Raw genomic sequence first — 12,633 nt, 5'->3', positions numbered from 1 at the left:
AGACACATCTATTCCATATAAACATAGAATGATACTTTAAGGGATTCACTCACACATTTAAATGCTATTAAGTTTGCATTTGTATGTGGCCTTTGCATTGCGGTGACACTTCTGTTTTCTGAGGATTCAGTTTCCTCTGTCACTACTTTCCTATTTAACAGATCATGTTAGAGGTTTGATTGTGTTTTTTTTTTCTCATGTGGACAGAACCATGCTATGATGCTGTTGCTGAGGACGAGGACCAAACATTCTCAGGCCTTCGACAAACCTCTTTGAAGAAAAAGGGCCTTAAGCTCAAACCAGCTGCTTGGGTCTCTGCTACCAAGATAGGTGATCGTTCCATTCACGGTGTGCAGACTTCAGGGAGCAGCACTCCCACAGAGGTCTCTCTAATAGACTTTGGAGAAGAACTTCCATCAGCCACACCTTCCCCCTCTCCTGTGGTGGAGGTCCAAGTCCCCACCCTTGCTAAGCTTGCCCTGGAAGCAGAGAATATCTTAGACAGAACTCCTCCTCAGAGTCCCTCACGCTCTTTACCTCGGCCCCTTCACCCTACCCCAGTGGTGGATTGGGACGCTCGACCCCTACCTCCACCCCCAGCCTATGACGATGTAGCACAAGATGAGGATGACATTGAAGTAAGCTCCATCAACAGTGCTGATCGAGGAGCAGATGAACCTTGCTCTCCGTGCACACCCTGTACTCCCACTGGAGAGGGCAAAGCTCATGTAGAAGACAATTTATTTTTGCCCTGCAGGCAGAGCCATGCCTCTACCTTCTCCCAGTCTGCTGAGATCTTTCAAGAGCTACAGCAGGAGTGTATGAGGCATCTCAATGTACCTGTGAGCTCTACCAGCCCTGGGCTGGAGACACACCGTCAAATTGTCCTAAACTTTTCTGAAGACAAACCCCAGATACCACCACGCATCCCCATCCCACCACGTCCAGTCAAACGCACAGGTGGCGAGTATGCGCGCTGGTCTGGTGAGCTCTCCCCAGTCTCTGGAAATGAGGAGGACAAAGAGCATCCACCCCAGATCCCCCCTCGAGATCCCCTCTCCCAGCCGAGCTCACGCACGCCCAGCCCACACGTGGGCTCCCCGCAGACCCGTGGCAGCTTTTGCTCATCCACTTCCATTTATGGCTCATCCTACCTCTCCACCTCTCCTGCTAAACTCATGCCAACCACTCAGAGCTTTGCCTCAGATCCCAAATATGCTGCACCCAAGGTCATCCAGGCACAAGGCAAAGACAAGGAGCCAGCCAAAGGGCCCTGCATCCTGCCTATCGTACGGGATGGCAAGAAAGTCAGCAATACACACTACTACCTCCTGCCTGAGAGGCCTCCGTATCTAGACCGCTACGATAAGTTCTTCAGAGAAGCAGAGAGCGGTGAGGAGAAGAAGCATGTAAACACAGCCACAGTCAAGCCTATGGTTCAACAACAAGGGGAGTTCAAGTCCAACTTCTCCTCTAATAACAACAGCAGTCTGACAGTCGCTGGATGTAGAGGGGGACTGAAGAACTCTCTCAGCCTGTGCAGAGTCAGCACTGATGGCTCATTTAGCAGGACTGACAGCACCGGCACCCACGACAAAGTTAGACTGGTGAGTGATTTGAAGATATTGCACAGGTCGTTTTTTACACTCTTGAACCTTCAGAAGAGGAGGTGTGTGTTCAGTATAAACATGCGTGATTGCCGTGTCCTTTTTATGTCAGACAGTGATTGATAGTTGGCTTGGGTTATCTGTGTGAGGCATTGATTGAGGCAACTTGGCTTTTGACCAGAGCATGTCTCATTGATATCTCATTATAGTGGGCTGTATAACGACAGACAATAGCTCTCAGGGTTCCCACGGATCCTTAAAAAGTCTTAAAATGTATTAAATTCAGTTTTCCAAAAATTAAGGTCATAAAAAGTCTTAAATATCTTAAATGATTCAACATAAGTCTTAATAATCATTTAAAGAAGTCTTAAATTTGGGGGCAGAAAGACAGGAATCGTGATATGACCTAATGTGATTATCAAACTTAAATAGAATACGATTTCATTAAATGCATGCACTGCGTCCTTCAGAGTAAAAATGTGGTGGCACTGTTGTATTTTCTCCAAGCATGTGGGGGCTTGTGAGTGTTTCCAAATGTTGCAAAGCAGTTTGCAATCATTAGGCCATATCGGAAATTTATGACAAGCGATCACTAATCATCAACTGTTGATGATGATGATGATATAGTGTTGATGAAATATAACAATGCTTACTTTTAACTGTTTATATTGTAATATGTTGTAGATTATTGTAGGAGTGCACATTTTATTGAGCATTTGGAAGCTGTGAAGAGCAAACATTTCCAAATAAGTGTCCCCTGTGTATTTCAGCCTTTGAAGTTAAAAGTTCCAGGCTATGAATCGTACTGGTTACTTGTGTAACCTCCGTTCCCTGATGGAGGGAACGAGACATTGTGTCGATGTAGTGACACTAGGGGTCACTCTTGGGAGCCCGAAACACCTCTGGTCTTTGATAAAAGGCCAATGAAAATTGGCGAGTGGTATTTGCATACCACAGACATACGGGTATAAAAGGAGCTGGTATGCAACCACTCATTCAGGTTTTGTGCTGAGGAGCCGAGACAAGGTCCTGGCCATTTCAGTGGGTAGTTCAGCGTTGTGGCAGGAGGGATACAACGTCTCGTTCCCTCCATCAGGGAATGGAGGTTACACAAGTAACCAGGACGTTCCCTATCTGTCACTCACTTGACGTTGTGTCGATGTAGTGACACTAGGGGTCCCTATACGAAATGCCACAACTGGCTGAACTGTGTTACGTGAAATGGCGGTGTGTGACGGGCAGACCACTGTGTAACTTCCCCCAAAGCTGTTATGAGTGTCGAACGGCCCTTTGGGGACAAGTCGACTGCCCAAAAGATAGAGACAGGCTAGCCCATTTGTGGCCTCTTATCCTCTTTTTTTTTTTTTTCCTCCCCCCCCCCCCTCAAAAAAAAAAGGAATTAACCGACTGGGGCCACCAGGTCTACGTCCGGGGGGTGTCCCTCCCAAGGGGAAGACACTGCGGAGACCACACCCTGCCCAGAGGGGGGGGTATTTTGAGTGGAAATATGTCACATGGTCTTGCCGAGCTTTGTCGGAAGTATGTCATGTGGAGAAGTCCTATGGTAGGTCCTACCCTACGGGGGAGGATTTTCTACAAACATGGTGACTGGGGCAGAGGGGCCTCTGCCCAAGGAAGATGCAGTTTACCAACAGGGAAACAAATTAGCGGAAGATAAACGTTGCATGGGGTTACCTATGGGGAACCAACACATGTGGAGCACCTACCCCAGTACAGGGCTTAATTAGCACATGTACTGAGCCAGCAGCGAGTTTCTCCGTGAACTCGTCTGCCACAGGGCTCGGAGGAAATCATCCAGGGAACACAGTTTGTGAACACTACTGGGAGTCAACAGCGCACGTCTTCAGCTCAGGGGAGGTGAAAGGCGCTATGTGCAAGTAATACACCCGGCCAGCTGTCCCGGACTTACCTGCTTGTGCCTGCCACTACATGGGACAAAACCGGTTCCACCTGGAGATTGTAGAACCTCGCAAAGGTGTTGGGTGTTGCCCAGCCTGCTGCTCTGCAAATGTCTGTTAGAGAGGCGCCACTGGTCATGGCCCAGGAGGCCGCTACACCCCTGGTAGAATGGGCTCATAGCCCTGCCGGGGGTGGCACGTCCTGGGCATGATATGCCATTGTTATGGCATCAATGAGCCAGTGGGCGATCCTCTGCTTGGAGACAGCGCTTCCTTTCTGCTGTCCACCAAAGCAGACAAAGAGCTGCTCAGAGACTCTAAAGCTCTGCGTGTGATCCAAATAGATGCGTAAAGCACACACCGGACACAGCAACATCAAGGCTGGGTCTGCCTCCTCCTGGGGCAGCGCTTGCAGGTTCACCACCTGGTCCCTAAAAGGGGTCGTGGGAACCTTGGGAACATAGCCTGGTCGGGGTCTCAGGATCACATGAGAGTAGCCCGGACCAAACTCCAGGCACGTTTCACTGACAGAGAACGCATGCAGTTCTCCTACCCTCTTGATGGAAGTGAGCGCAGTCATTAGGGCAGTCTTCAAAGAGAGTGCCTTAAGCTCAGCTGACTGCAAGGGCTCAAAGGAGGCTCTCCGTAGACCCTGAAGAACTACAGAGAGGTCCCATGAGGGAACGAGGCGCGGTCTGAAGGGATTCAACCTCCTGGCGCCTCTCAGGAACCTGATGATCATGTTGTGCTTCCCTAAGAACTTACTGTCCACTGTGTCGTGGTGTGCCACTATATCGGCTACATACACCTTCAAGGTGGAGGGGGACAGCCACCCTTCCAACCTCTCCTGCAGGAAGGAAAGCACCGATCCGACTGCGCATCTCTGGGGGTCTTTGCATCGGGAAGAACAACACTTAGCGAACAGTCACCACTTCAAGGCATACAGGCGCCTCATAGAGGGGGCCCTAGCCTGAGTGATCGTGTCTACCACCGTGGGTGGTAGGCCGCTTAAGTCTTCCGTGTCCCGTCCAGGGGCCAGACATGGAGATTCCAGAGGTCTGGTCGCGGGTGCCAGATGGTGCCCCGTCCCTGAGAAAGAAGGTCCTTCCTCAGGGGAATTTGCCGGGGGAGCTGTCACGAGGAGCGTGAGGTCCGAGAACCATGTCTGGGTGGGCCAGTAGGGTGCTACCAGGACGACCTGCTCCTCAGGGTCTGTGCAAGTAGGCTCACTGGGGGAAACGCATATTTGCAAAGTCCAGGGGGCCAGCTGTGTGCCAGCACGTCTATACCGAGAGGTGCCTCGGTCAGGGCGTACCAGAGCAGGCAGTGGGAGGATTCTTGGGAAGTGAACAGGTCTACCTGTGCCTACCCGAATCGACTCCAAATCAGCTGGACCACCTGAGGGTGGAGTCTCCACTCTCCCCTGAGGGTAACCTGCCATGACAGCGCGTCCGCTGCAGTGTTGAGGTCGCCCGGGATGTGAGTGGCTCGCAGCGACTTGAGGTGCTGCTGACTCCAGAGGAGGAGACGGCGGGCGAGTTTTGACATACAACAGGAGCGTAGACCGCCTTGACGGTTGATATATGCTACCGTTGCCGTGTTGTCTGTCTGAACTAACACATGCTTGCCCTGGATCAATGGCCAAAACCTCCGCAGGGTGAGCAGATTTGCCAGAATCTCGAGGCAGTTTATGTGCCAACGTAGCCGCGGGCCCGTCCAGGAGCCAGCGGTTGCGTGCCCGTTGCATAAAGTACCCCAGCCCGTTTTGGAGGTGTCTGTCGTAACCACGACGCACTTGGAGACCTGCTTTAGGGGAATGCCTGCCCGTAGAAATGTGAGGTCGGTCCAAGGGCTGAAGAGGCGGCGACAGACTGGCATGATGGCCACGCGATGTGTCCCGTGGCACCATGCCCATCTCGGGACTTGAGTCTGGAACCAGTGCTGAAGCAGTCTTATATGCATCAACCCGAGTGGAGTGGCCACCGCTGAGGATGCCATATGCCCCAGGAGCCTCTGAAACAGTTTCAGTGGAACCGCTGTCTTCTGTCTGAACGCCTTCAAACAAGTCAGCACGACTGTGCGTGCTCGTTCGTGAGGTGCGCCATCAACGAGACTGAGTCCAACTCCAAGCCGAGAAAAGAAATGCTCTGAACTGGGAGGAGCTTGCTCTTTTCCCAGTTGACCCGAAGCCCTAGTCGGCTGAGGTGCGAGAGCACCAGGTCCCTGTGTGCACACAACACATCCCGAGAGTGAGCTAGGATTAGCCAATCGTCGCGATAGTTGAGGATGCGAATGCCCACTTCCCTTAGCGGGGCAAGGGCTGCCTCTGCTACCTTTGTGAAGACACAAGGGGACAAGGACAGGCCGAAAGGGAGGACCTTGTACTGATACACCCGACCCTCGAATGCAAACCGCAGGAAGGGTCTGTGTCGAGGTAGAATCGAGATAAGGAAGTACGCGTCCTTCAGGTCTACCGCCGCAAACCAATCTTGATGCCGGATGCTCAGAAGAATGCGTTTTTGCATCAGCATCTTGAAAGGGAGTCTGTAAAGCCCTGTTCAGTACTCGCTGGTCCAAGATTGGTCGCAACCCACCGCTTTTTTGGGACAATGAAGTAGGGGCTGTAAACCCCTTTGTATGCGGTGAAATTAAATGAAAATTCAACAAAAGATTCTTCTCCCAGCCCTCCACCGGGGGATGGAGTGGTCTGCTTACCAGCTTCAAAATAGTGGGTTTCGTCGTCCTTGGGTCGCCCGTCTCAGGGGCGCTTCGAAGCCTTTCGCGGGTTCTTGGCGGCCGGCCATGAGATGGGTGGCGTCTGCTTCCTGCGGTGGGCTCCACGCCGGGGCCGGGCCGCAGGGGCGGGCTGTGGTGGAGCCGGTGCAGTCACCGCAGGGGGACGCCCTTGGCGACGAGCAGGTGGGGTGTGGGATCTTGAGCCGCGCCGGGGCAGGATGTGCCGGATAGCCTCCGTCTGCAACTGCTGGTCAAAGTCCTTGACGGTGTCGCCGAACAGGCCAACCTGGGAAGTGGGGGCAGCAAGGAACCGTGCCTTGTCGGCCTCTCCCATCTCAACCAGGTTGAGCCAAAGGTGGCGCTCCTGGACCACCAAGGTGGACATCGCCCACCCGAGAGACCGCGCCGTGACCTTCATTGCCCAGAGAGAGAGATCGGTCGCCGAGCGCAGCTCCTGCATCAATCCATGGGCGGAACTATCCTCTTGCAGTTCCTTTAGCGCCTTGGCTTGGTGGACTTGCAGGAGAGCTATGGCGTGCAGGGCGGAGGCGGCTTGTCCAGCGGCACTGTAGGCTTTGGCCGTCAGGGATGACGTAAACCTACAGGCCTTGGACGGGAGCTTTGGGCGCCCATGCCAGGTGGCGGCACTCTGCGGGCATAGGTGCACACCGAGGCAGGGAGCCGTTGAGGTGGCTTGCTTTCTTACGAAGGCAAGCTGCGACCGCAGTGTTGCCATGGTCATGTCCTCGCAATGAGTACATGATCCATCCACGAATGCTGTCTCCATGTGGGTCGCACCCAGACATGAAAGACAGCGATCATGACCATCAGAAGGAGAGAGATAAAGACCGCAACCAGGAATAACACACAAACGCAAAGGTATCTTTAAAAAGACACGTCTTTAAAAAGACGTTCCGTGTGTGCCGCTCTTTTAGAGAAATGTACTCTTTTATGTCTGCCGAAGCGCCCAGGGGCGTTCTCTGCAGTGCACCAGTGCAGAGGAGGGAGAAGCCGCTGAAATGCGCCATCAGATCCAGCAGAGGTGAATTAACAGTTGTGGAATTCAGCTCAGTGAACATCGACCGTTCGGCTCCGAAGAGAAAATCTGAATGAGTGGTTGCATACCAGCTCCTTTTGTACCCGTATGTCCGGGGGAGTGGTATGCAAATACCACTCGCCAATTTTCATTGGCCTTTTATCAAAGACCAGAGGTGTTTCGGGCTCCCAAGAGTGACCCCTAGTGTCACTACATCGACACAACGTGGAGTGAGTGACAGATAGGGAACAAATCTTTTTCTTTTCTTTTTTCCTGGTTATTGGTATATATTAATTCAGTTTGGACTCTTGTAGCCTCTGTCTGGCCCTCCCCATCACAGGAAGGAAAGACTAAGTACATTTAATATAGGCTACTATTTATTTTTTTTTTATCCCCTTTTCTCCTCAATTTGGAATGCCCAATTCCCACTACGTGGTGGCGCGGTTACTCACCTCAATCCGGGTGGTGGAGGACAATTCTCAGTTGCCTCCGCTTCTGAGACAGTCTATCTGCACATCTTATCACGTGACTAGCTGTGCATGACACAGCGGAGACACTCAGCATGTGGAAGCTCATGCTACTCTCCGCAATCCATGCACAACTTACCACGCGCCCCATTGAGAGCAAGAACCACTAATCGCGACCATGAGGAGGTTACCCCATGTGACTCTACCCTGCCTAGCAACCGGGCCAATTTGGTTGCTTAGGAGACCTGGCTGGAGTCACTCAGCACAACCTGGATTCGAACTCGCGACTCCAGGCGTGGTAGTCAGCGTCAGTATCGCTGAGCTACCCAGGTCCCCCTAGGTTACTAATTTTAAAAACTATTGGCCTATTAATTTCTTTTAACAAATAATCTTATCAGCAAAATCCAATATCGGTTGACCTCTAATTTGTATTTACTTATATAAACCAATTTTAATGTGATATACATAGTATGTGGAAAACAGGTATTGAGTATTTTAAACTTGAATATATCGTACCCTGTTTACTGATAAGCAATGTTAAAGCCATGTTGAATATGTGCCCCCGCCTGTTTAAGAGGCTGTGATACATGATTTTTTTTTTTTTTTTTTTTTTTAGATTGTGTGGATTTGTTTTGGTATGGGGATATGGTATTAATTTTATTTGTTCAGGTCTTGAAAAAGGTCTTAAAAACACTGCAGCAACCCTGGCTCTGTTCCAAAACAAAGTGAAACTAAATTCCAAAACTAAATTTACACAATTAACCATGCCATAATAAACCACAATTAACCCTGACGCATACGTAAATTCCATAACTCTCCTACCATACTAGAACTTCAAGCTTGAGTTAGCCTTGCATCTGTTTTTACGAGCCACGTCAATTGGTGGCTGCGCGCCTCAACATACCTCTCAAGCAGTGCAGCACCAGAATGAGAACTGATCATTGAGGAAGCACAACAGGTGAGTGAAGCACAACAGAATCCAGGAATCTTGAGACACGATTTTCGAAGTTTCCACCACTTTTAACATAATGCAGCATCCTAAAAATATGGTGTTTAAGATGCTGAATACCAGTGAGACACTCCAAATGCGTCCGTCTGAGACATGCACATGTACATAGATTGACAATTAAAAAATATCGCAGTCGTAAAGTAAGAATTGTGTAACTGTGTGACGGAATGCAAGAACTGTTTAACGAGTACTGTGAGAACTGGACACATTGATGAACTCTATCTTAAACAGATTGCTGTCAACTGTAGGCTTGTTCAATGATATTAGAATAAAACAAATAATATACTGAGTTCTTTTTGTGTTGTCTAATCAATACTTTATTCTCCTGTTACAATAATGCAATTTATTTAAAACTTAATTTAAATCTGTATTATATTTATTATAGGCCCTTCATATACATATATATATATATATATATCTATATTAGAGCCCGACCGATATGGGATTTTTGAGACCAATACCGATTTTAGAGAGGGAAAACATCAGGTTAGGGTTGCACCAGCTGTGCGTAAGTTCTCATGTAAGTTGGGACGTAAAGTTCACACTAAGGGCTTAGTAACTACTAGTTAGTTTGTAACTAAGTCAGTGCTTAATATGGTTGCACCACCTGTTCTTAAGGCAAGACTTAACTAGTTGGTCGTAAGCTCTCCGTAAAGTAATGCGTAGTAGCATAATATGACGTTTACCTGTATTGATCTAATAAACAGCCTTCATATTTATACATAGAAGTGTTAAAAAGCCGTGAACTTCAATTTGATCTTGTTACGGTTGATGTTCAAACCTTGTTTGTTCACGTAACTGTCAGTTGCAATAACGTCATGGTTACTGGTGTAACCTCCGTTCCCTGATGGAGGGAACGAGACGTTGGTGTCGATGTAGTGACACTAGGGGTCACTCTGGGGAGCCCGAGACACCTCTGGTCTTTGATAAAAGGCCAATGAAAATTGGCGAGTGGTATTTGCATGCCACTCCCCCGAACATACGGGTATAAAAGGAGCTGGTATGCAACCACTCATTCAGGTTTTACTCTGAGGAGCCGATATAAGGTCCGGCCATTTCAGCGGGTAGTTCAGCGTTGTGGCAGGAGGGACCAACGTCTCGTTCCCTCCATCAGGGAACGGAGGTTACACCAGTAACCATGACGTTCCCTATCTGTCACTCACTCGACGTTGGTGTCGATGTAGTGACACTAGGGGTCCCTATACAAAACGCCACAAGGCTGAACTGTGTTACGTGAACTGGCGGTGTGTGGTGGGCAGACTTGCTGTGTGCCTCATAGCCAGCACACCAGGTCGACACGTAACCTCCCCCAACACAGTTATGAGTGTCGAACGGCCCTTTTTGGGGACAAGTCGACTACCCAGAGATAGAGACAGGCTTAACCCAGTCGTGGCCTCTTTCCCCTTCTCTTTCTCCACTCCCTAAAAAAGAAGGGGGATTATCCGACTGGGCCGCCAGGTCTAGTCGGGGGGTGTCCCTCCCAAGGGGAGGACACCGCGGAGACCACACCTCGCCCCAAGAGGGGGGGGGGTATTTAAGTGGAAGAATACATCACATGGTCTTTCCAACCATGTGGAGAGCCTTCAAGGTAGATCCTACCCAATGGGGGAGGAGTTACTACAACATGGAGACTGAGGGGCTCTGCCCAAGGAAGACGCAGTTTGCCAGTAGGGAAACGAACTAGCGGAAGTTATAGATCGCATGGGGTTAGCCTTACAGGGAACCGCCACATGCGGAGCACCTACCCCAGAACCGGGCTCTTAGTTAGCGCGTGTACTGGGCCGGCAGCGAGTCTCTCCGAAAACTCGACTGCCACAGGGCTCGGAGGAAGTCAACCAGGGAACAACTTTTGTGAACACTACTGGGAATTAACAGCGCACGTCTTCAGCTCACAAGGAGGTGGAAGGCGCTATGTGCAAGCGATACACCCAGCCGGCTATCCCGGGCTTATCCGCTTGTGTTGCGTGCCACTACCTGGGACCAAACCGGTTCCACCTGGAGGTTGTAGAACCTTGCAAAGGTGTTGGGTGTTGCCCAGCCCGCTGCTCTGCAATGTCTGTTAGAGAGGCACCTCTGGCCAGGGCCCAAGAAGCCGCTACACCACGGGTAGAATGGGCTCGTAGCCCTACCGGGGGCGGCATGTTTTGGGCGAGACATGCCATAGTTATGGCGCCAATGAGCCAGTGGGCGATCCTCTGCTTGGAGACAGCGCTTCCTTTCCGCTGTGCACTAAAGCAGACAAAGAGCTGCTCAGAGATTCTAAAGCTCTGCGTGCGATCCAAATAGATGCGTAAAGCGCGCACCGGACACAGCAACGACAGGGCTAGGTCTGCCTCCTCCTGGGGCAGTGCTTGCAGGTTCACCACCTGGTCTCTAAAAGGAGTGGTGGGAACCTTGGGCACATAGCCCGGTCGGGGGTCTCAGGATCACGTGAGAATAGCCCGGACCGAACTTCAGGCACGTTTCGCTGACAGAGAACGCTTGCAGGTCACCTACCCTCTTAATGGAAGTGAGCGCAGCCAGGAGGGCAGTCTTCAAGGAGAGTGCCTTAAGCCCGGCTGACTGCAAAACTCAAAGGGGGCTCTCTGTAGACCCTGAAAAACTACAGAGGTCCGATGAGGGAACAAGGCGTGGCCTGGAGGGATTCAGCCTCCTGGCGCCTCTTAGGAACCTGATGATCAGATCATGCTTCCCTAAGGACTTACCGTCAACTGCGTCATGGTGTGCTGCTATGGCAGCAACGTACACCTTCAAGGTGGAAGGGGACAGCCTCCCTTCCAACCTCTCTTGCAGGAAGGAAAGCACTGATCTGACTGCACACCTCTGGGGGTCTTCCTGATGGGAAGAACACCACTTAGCGAACAGACACCACTTCAAGGCATACAGGCGCCTCGTAGAGGGAGCCCTAGCCTGAGTGAACGTGTCTACCACCGCAGGTGGGAGACAGCTTAGGTCTTCCGCGTCCCGTCCAGGGGCCAGACATGGAGATTCCAGAGGTCTGGGCGCGGGTGCCGGATGGTGCCCCTTCCCTGAGAAAGAAGGGCCTTTCTCAGGGGAATTTGCCTGGGGGGAGCTGTCACGAGGAGCGTGAGGTCCGAGCACCACATCTGGGCGGGCCAGTAGGGTGCTTACCAGGACGACCTTCTCCTCGTCCTCCCTGACCTTGCACAGGGTCTGTGCGAGCAGGCTCATTGGGGAAAACGCATATTTGCGAATGCCAGGGGACCAGCTGTGTGCCAGCGCGTCTATGCCGAGGAAGGCCTCGGTGAGGGCGTACCAGAGCGGGCAGTGGGAGGATTCTTGGGAGGCGAACAGGTGCACCTGTGCCTGACTGAATCGACTCCAAATCAGCTGGACCACCTGAAGGTGGAGTCTCCACTCTCCCTTGAGGGTAACCTGTTGTTACGGCGCGTCCGCCGAAGTGTTGAGGTTGCCCAGGATGTGAGTGGCTTGCAGCGACTTGGTGCTGCTAACTCCGTTGGAGGAGACGGCGGGCGAGTTATGACATACAGCGGGAGCGCAGACCGCCTTGGCGGTTGACATATGCTACCGCTGCCGTGCTGTCTGTCCGAACTAGCACGTGCTTGCCCTGGATCAACGGCCGGAACCTCCGCAGGGCGAGCAGAATTGCCAACAACTCGAGGCAGTTGATGTGCCAACGCAGCTGCGGACCCGTCTAGAGGCCGGCGGCTGCGTGCCCGTTGCCAACAGCGCCCCAGCCCATTTTGGAGGCGTCTGTTGTGACCACGACGCGCCTGGAGACCAGTTCTAGCGGAACACCTGCTCGTGGAAACGAGAGGTCGGTCCAAGGGCTGAAAAGACGGTGACAGACCGACGTAATGGCCACGCGGTGTGTCCC

The 12,633-nt window shown here is 51.6% G+C and overlaps 1 protein-coding gene across 3 annotated transcripts in view; it reads left to right on the top strand.

The window, feature by feature from the left end:
* LOC127441474 (activated CDC42 kinase 1-like) overlaps window positions 1–12,633 on the top strand; it is a 150,771-nt gene that overhangs the window by 122,862 nt on the left and 15,276 nt on the right. For all 3 annotated transcript variants that reach the window (XM_051698938.1, XM_051698939.1, XM_051698937.1), the window contains one exon: window positions 208–1,607. In XM_051698938.1, coding sequence (XP_051554898.1) covers window positions 208–1,607 — 1,400 coding nt within the window. The remainder of the gene's footprint in view (window positions 1–207; window positions 1,608–12,633) is intronic.

The sequence above is a fragment of the Myxocyprinus asiaticus genome, chromosome 5, assembly GCF_019703515.2.
Source record: "Myxocyprinus asiaticus isolate MX2 ecotype Aquarium Trade chromosome 5, UBuf_Myxa_2, whole genome shotgun sequence".
NCBI classification, from domain to species: Eukaryota; Metazoa; Chordata; class Actinopteri; order Cypriniformes; family Catostomidae; genus Myxocyprinus; species Myxocyprinus asiaticus.
Note: the sequence above shows the minus strand (reverse complement) of the source record. Positions and strands in the feature narration are given on the sequence as shown.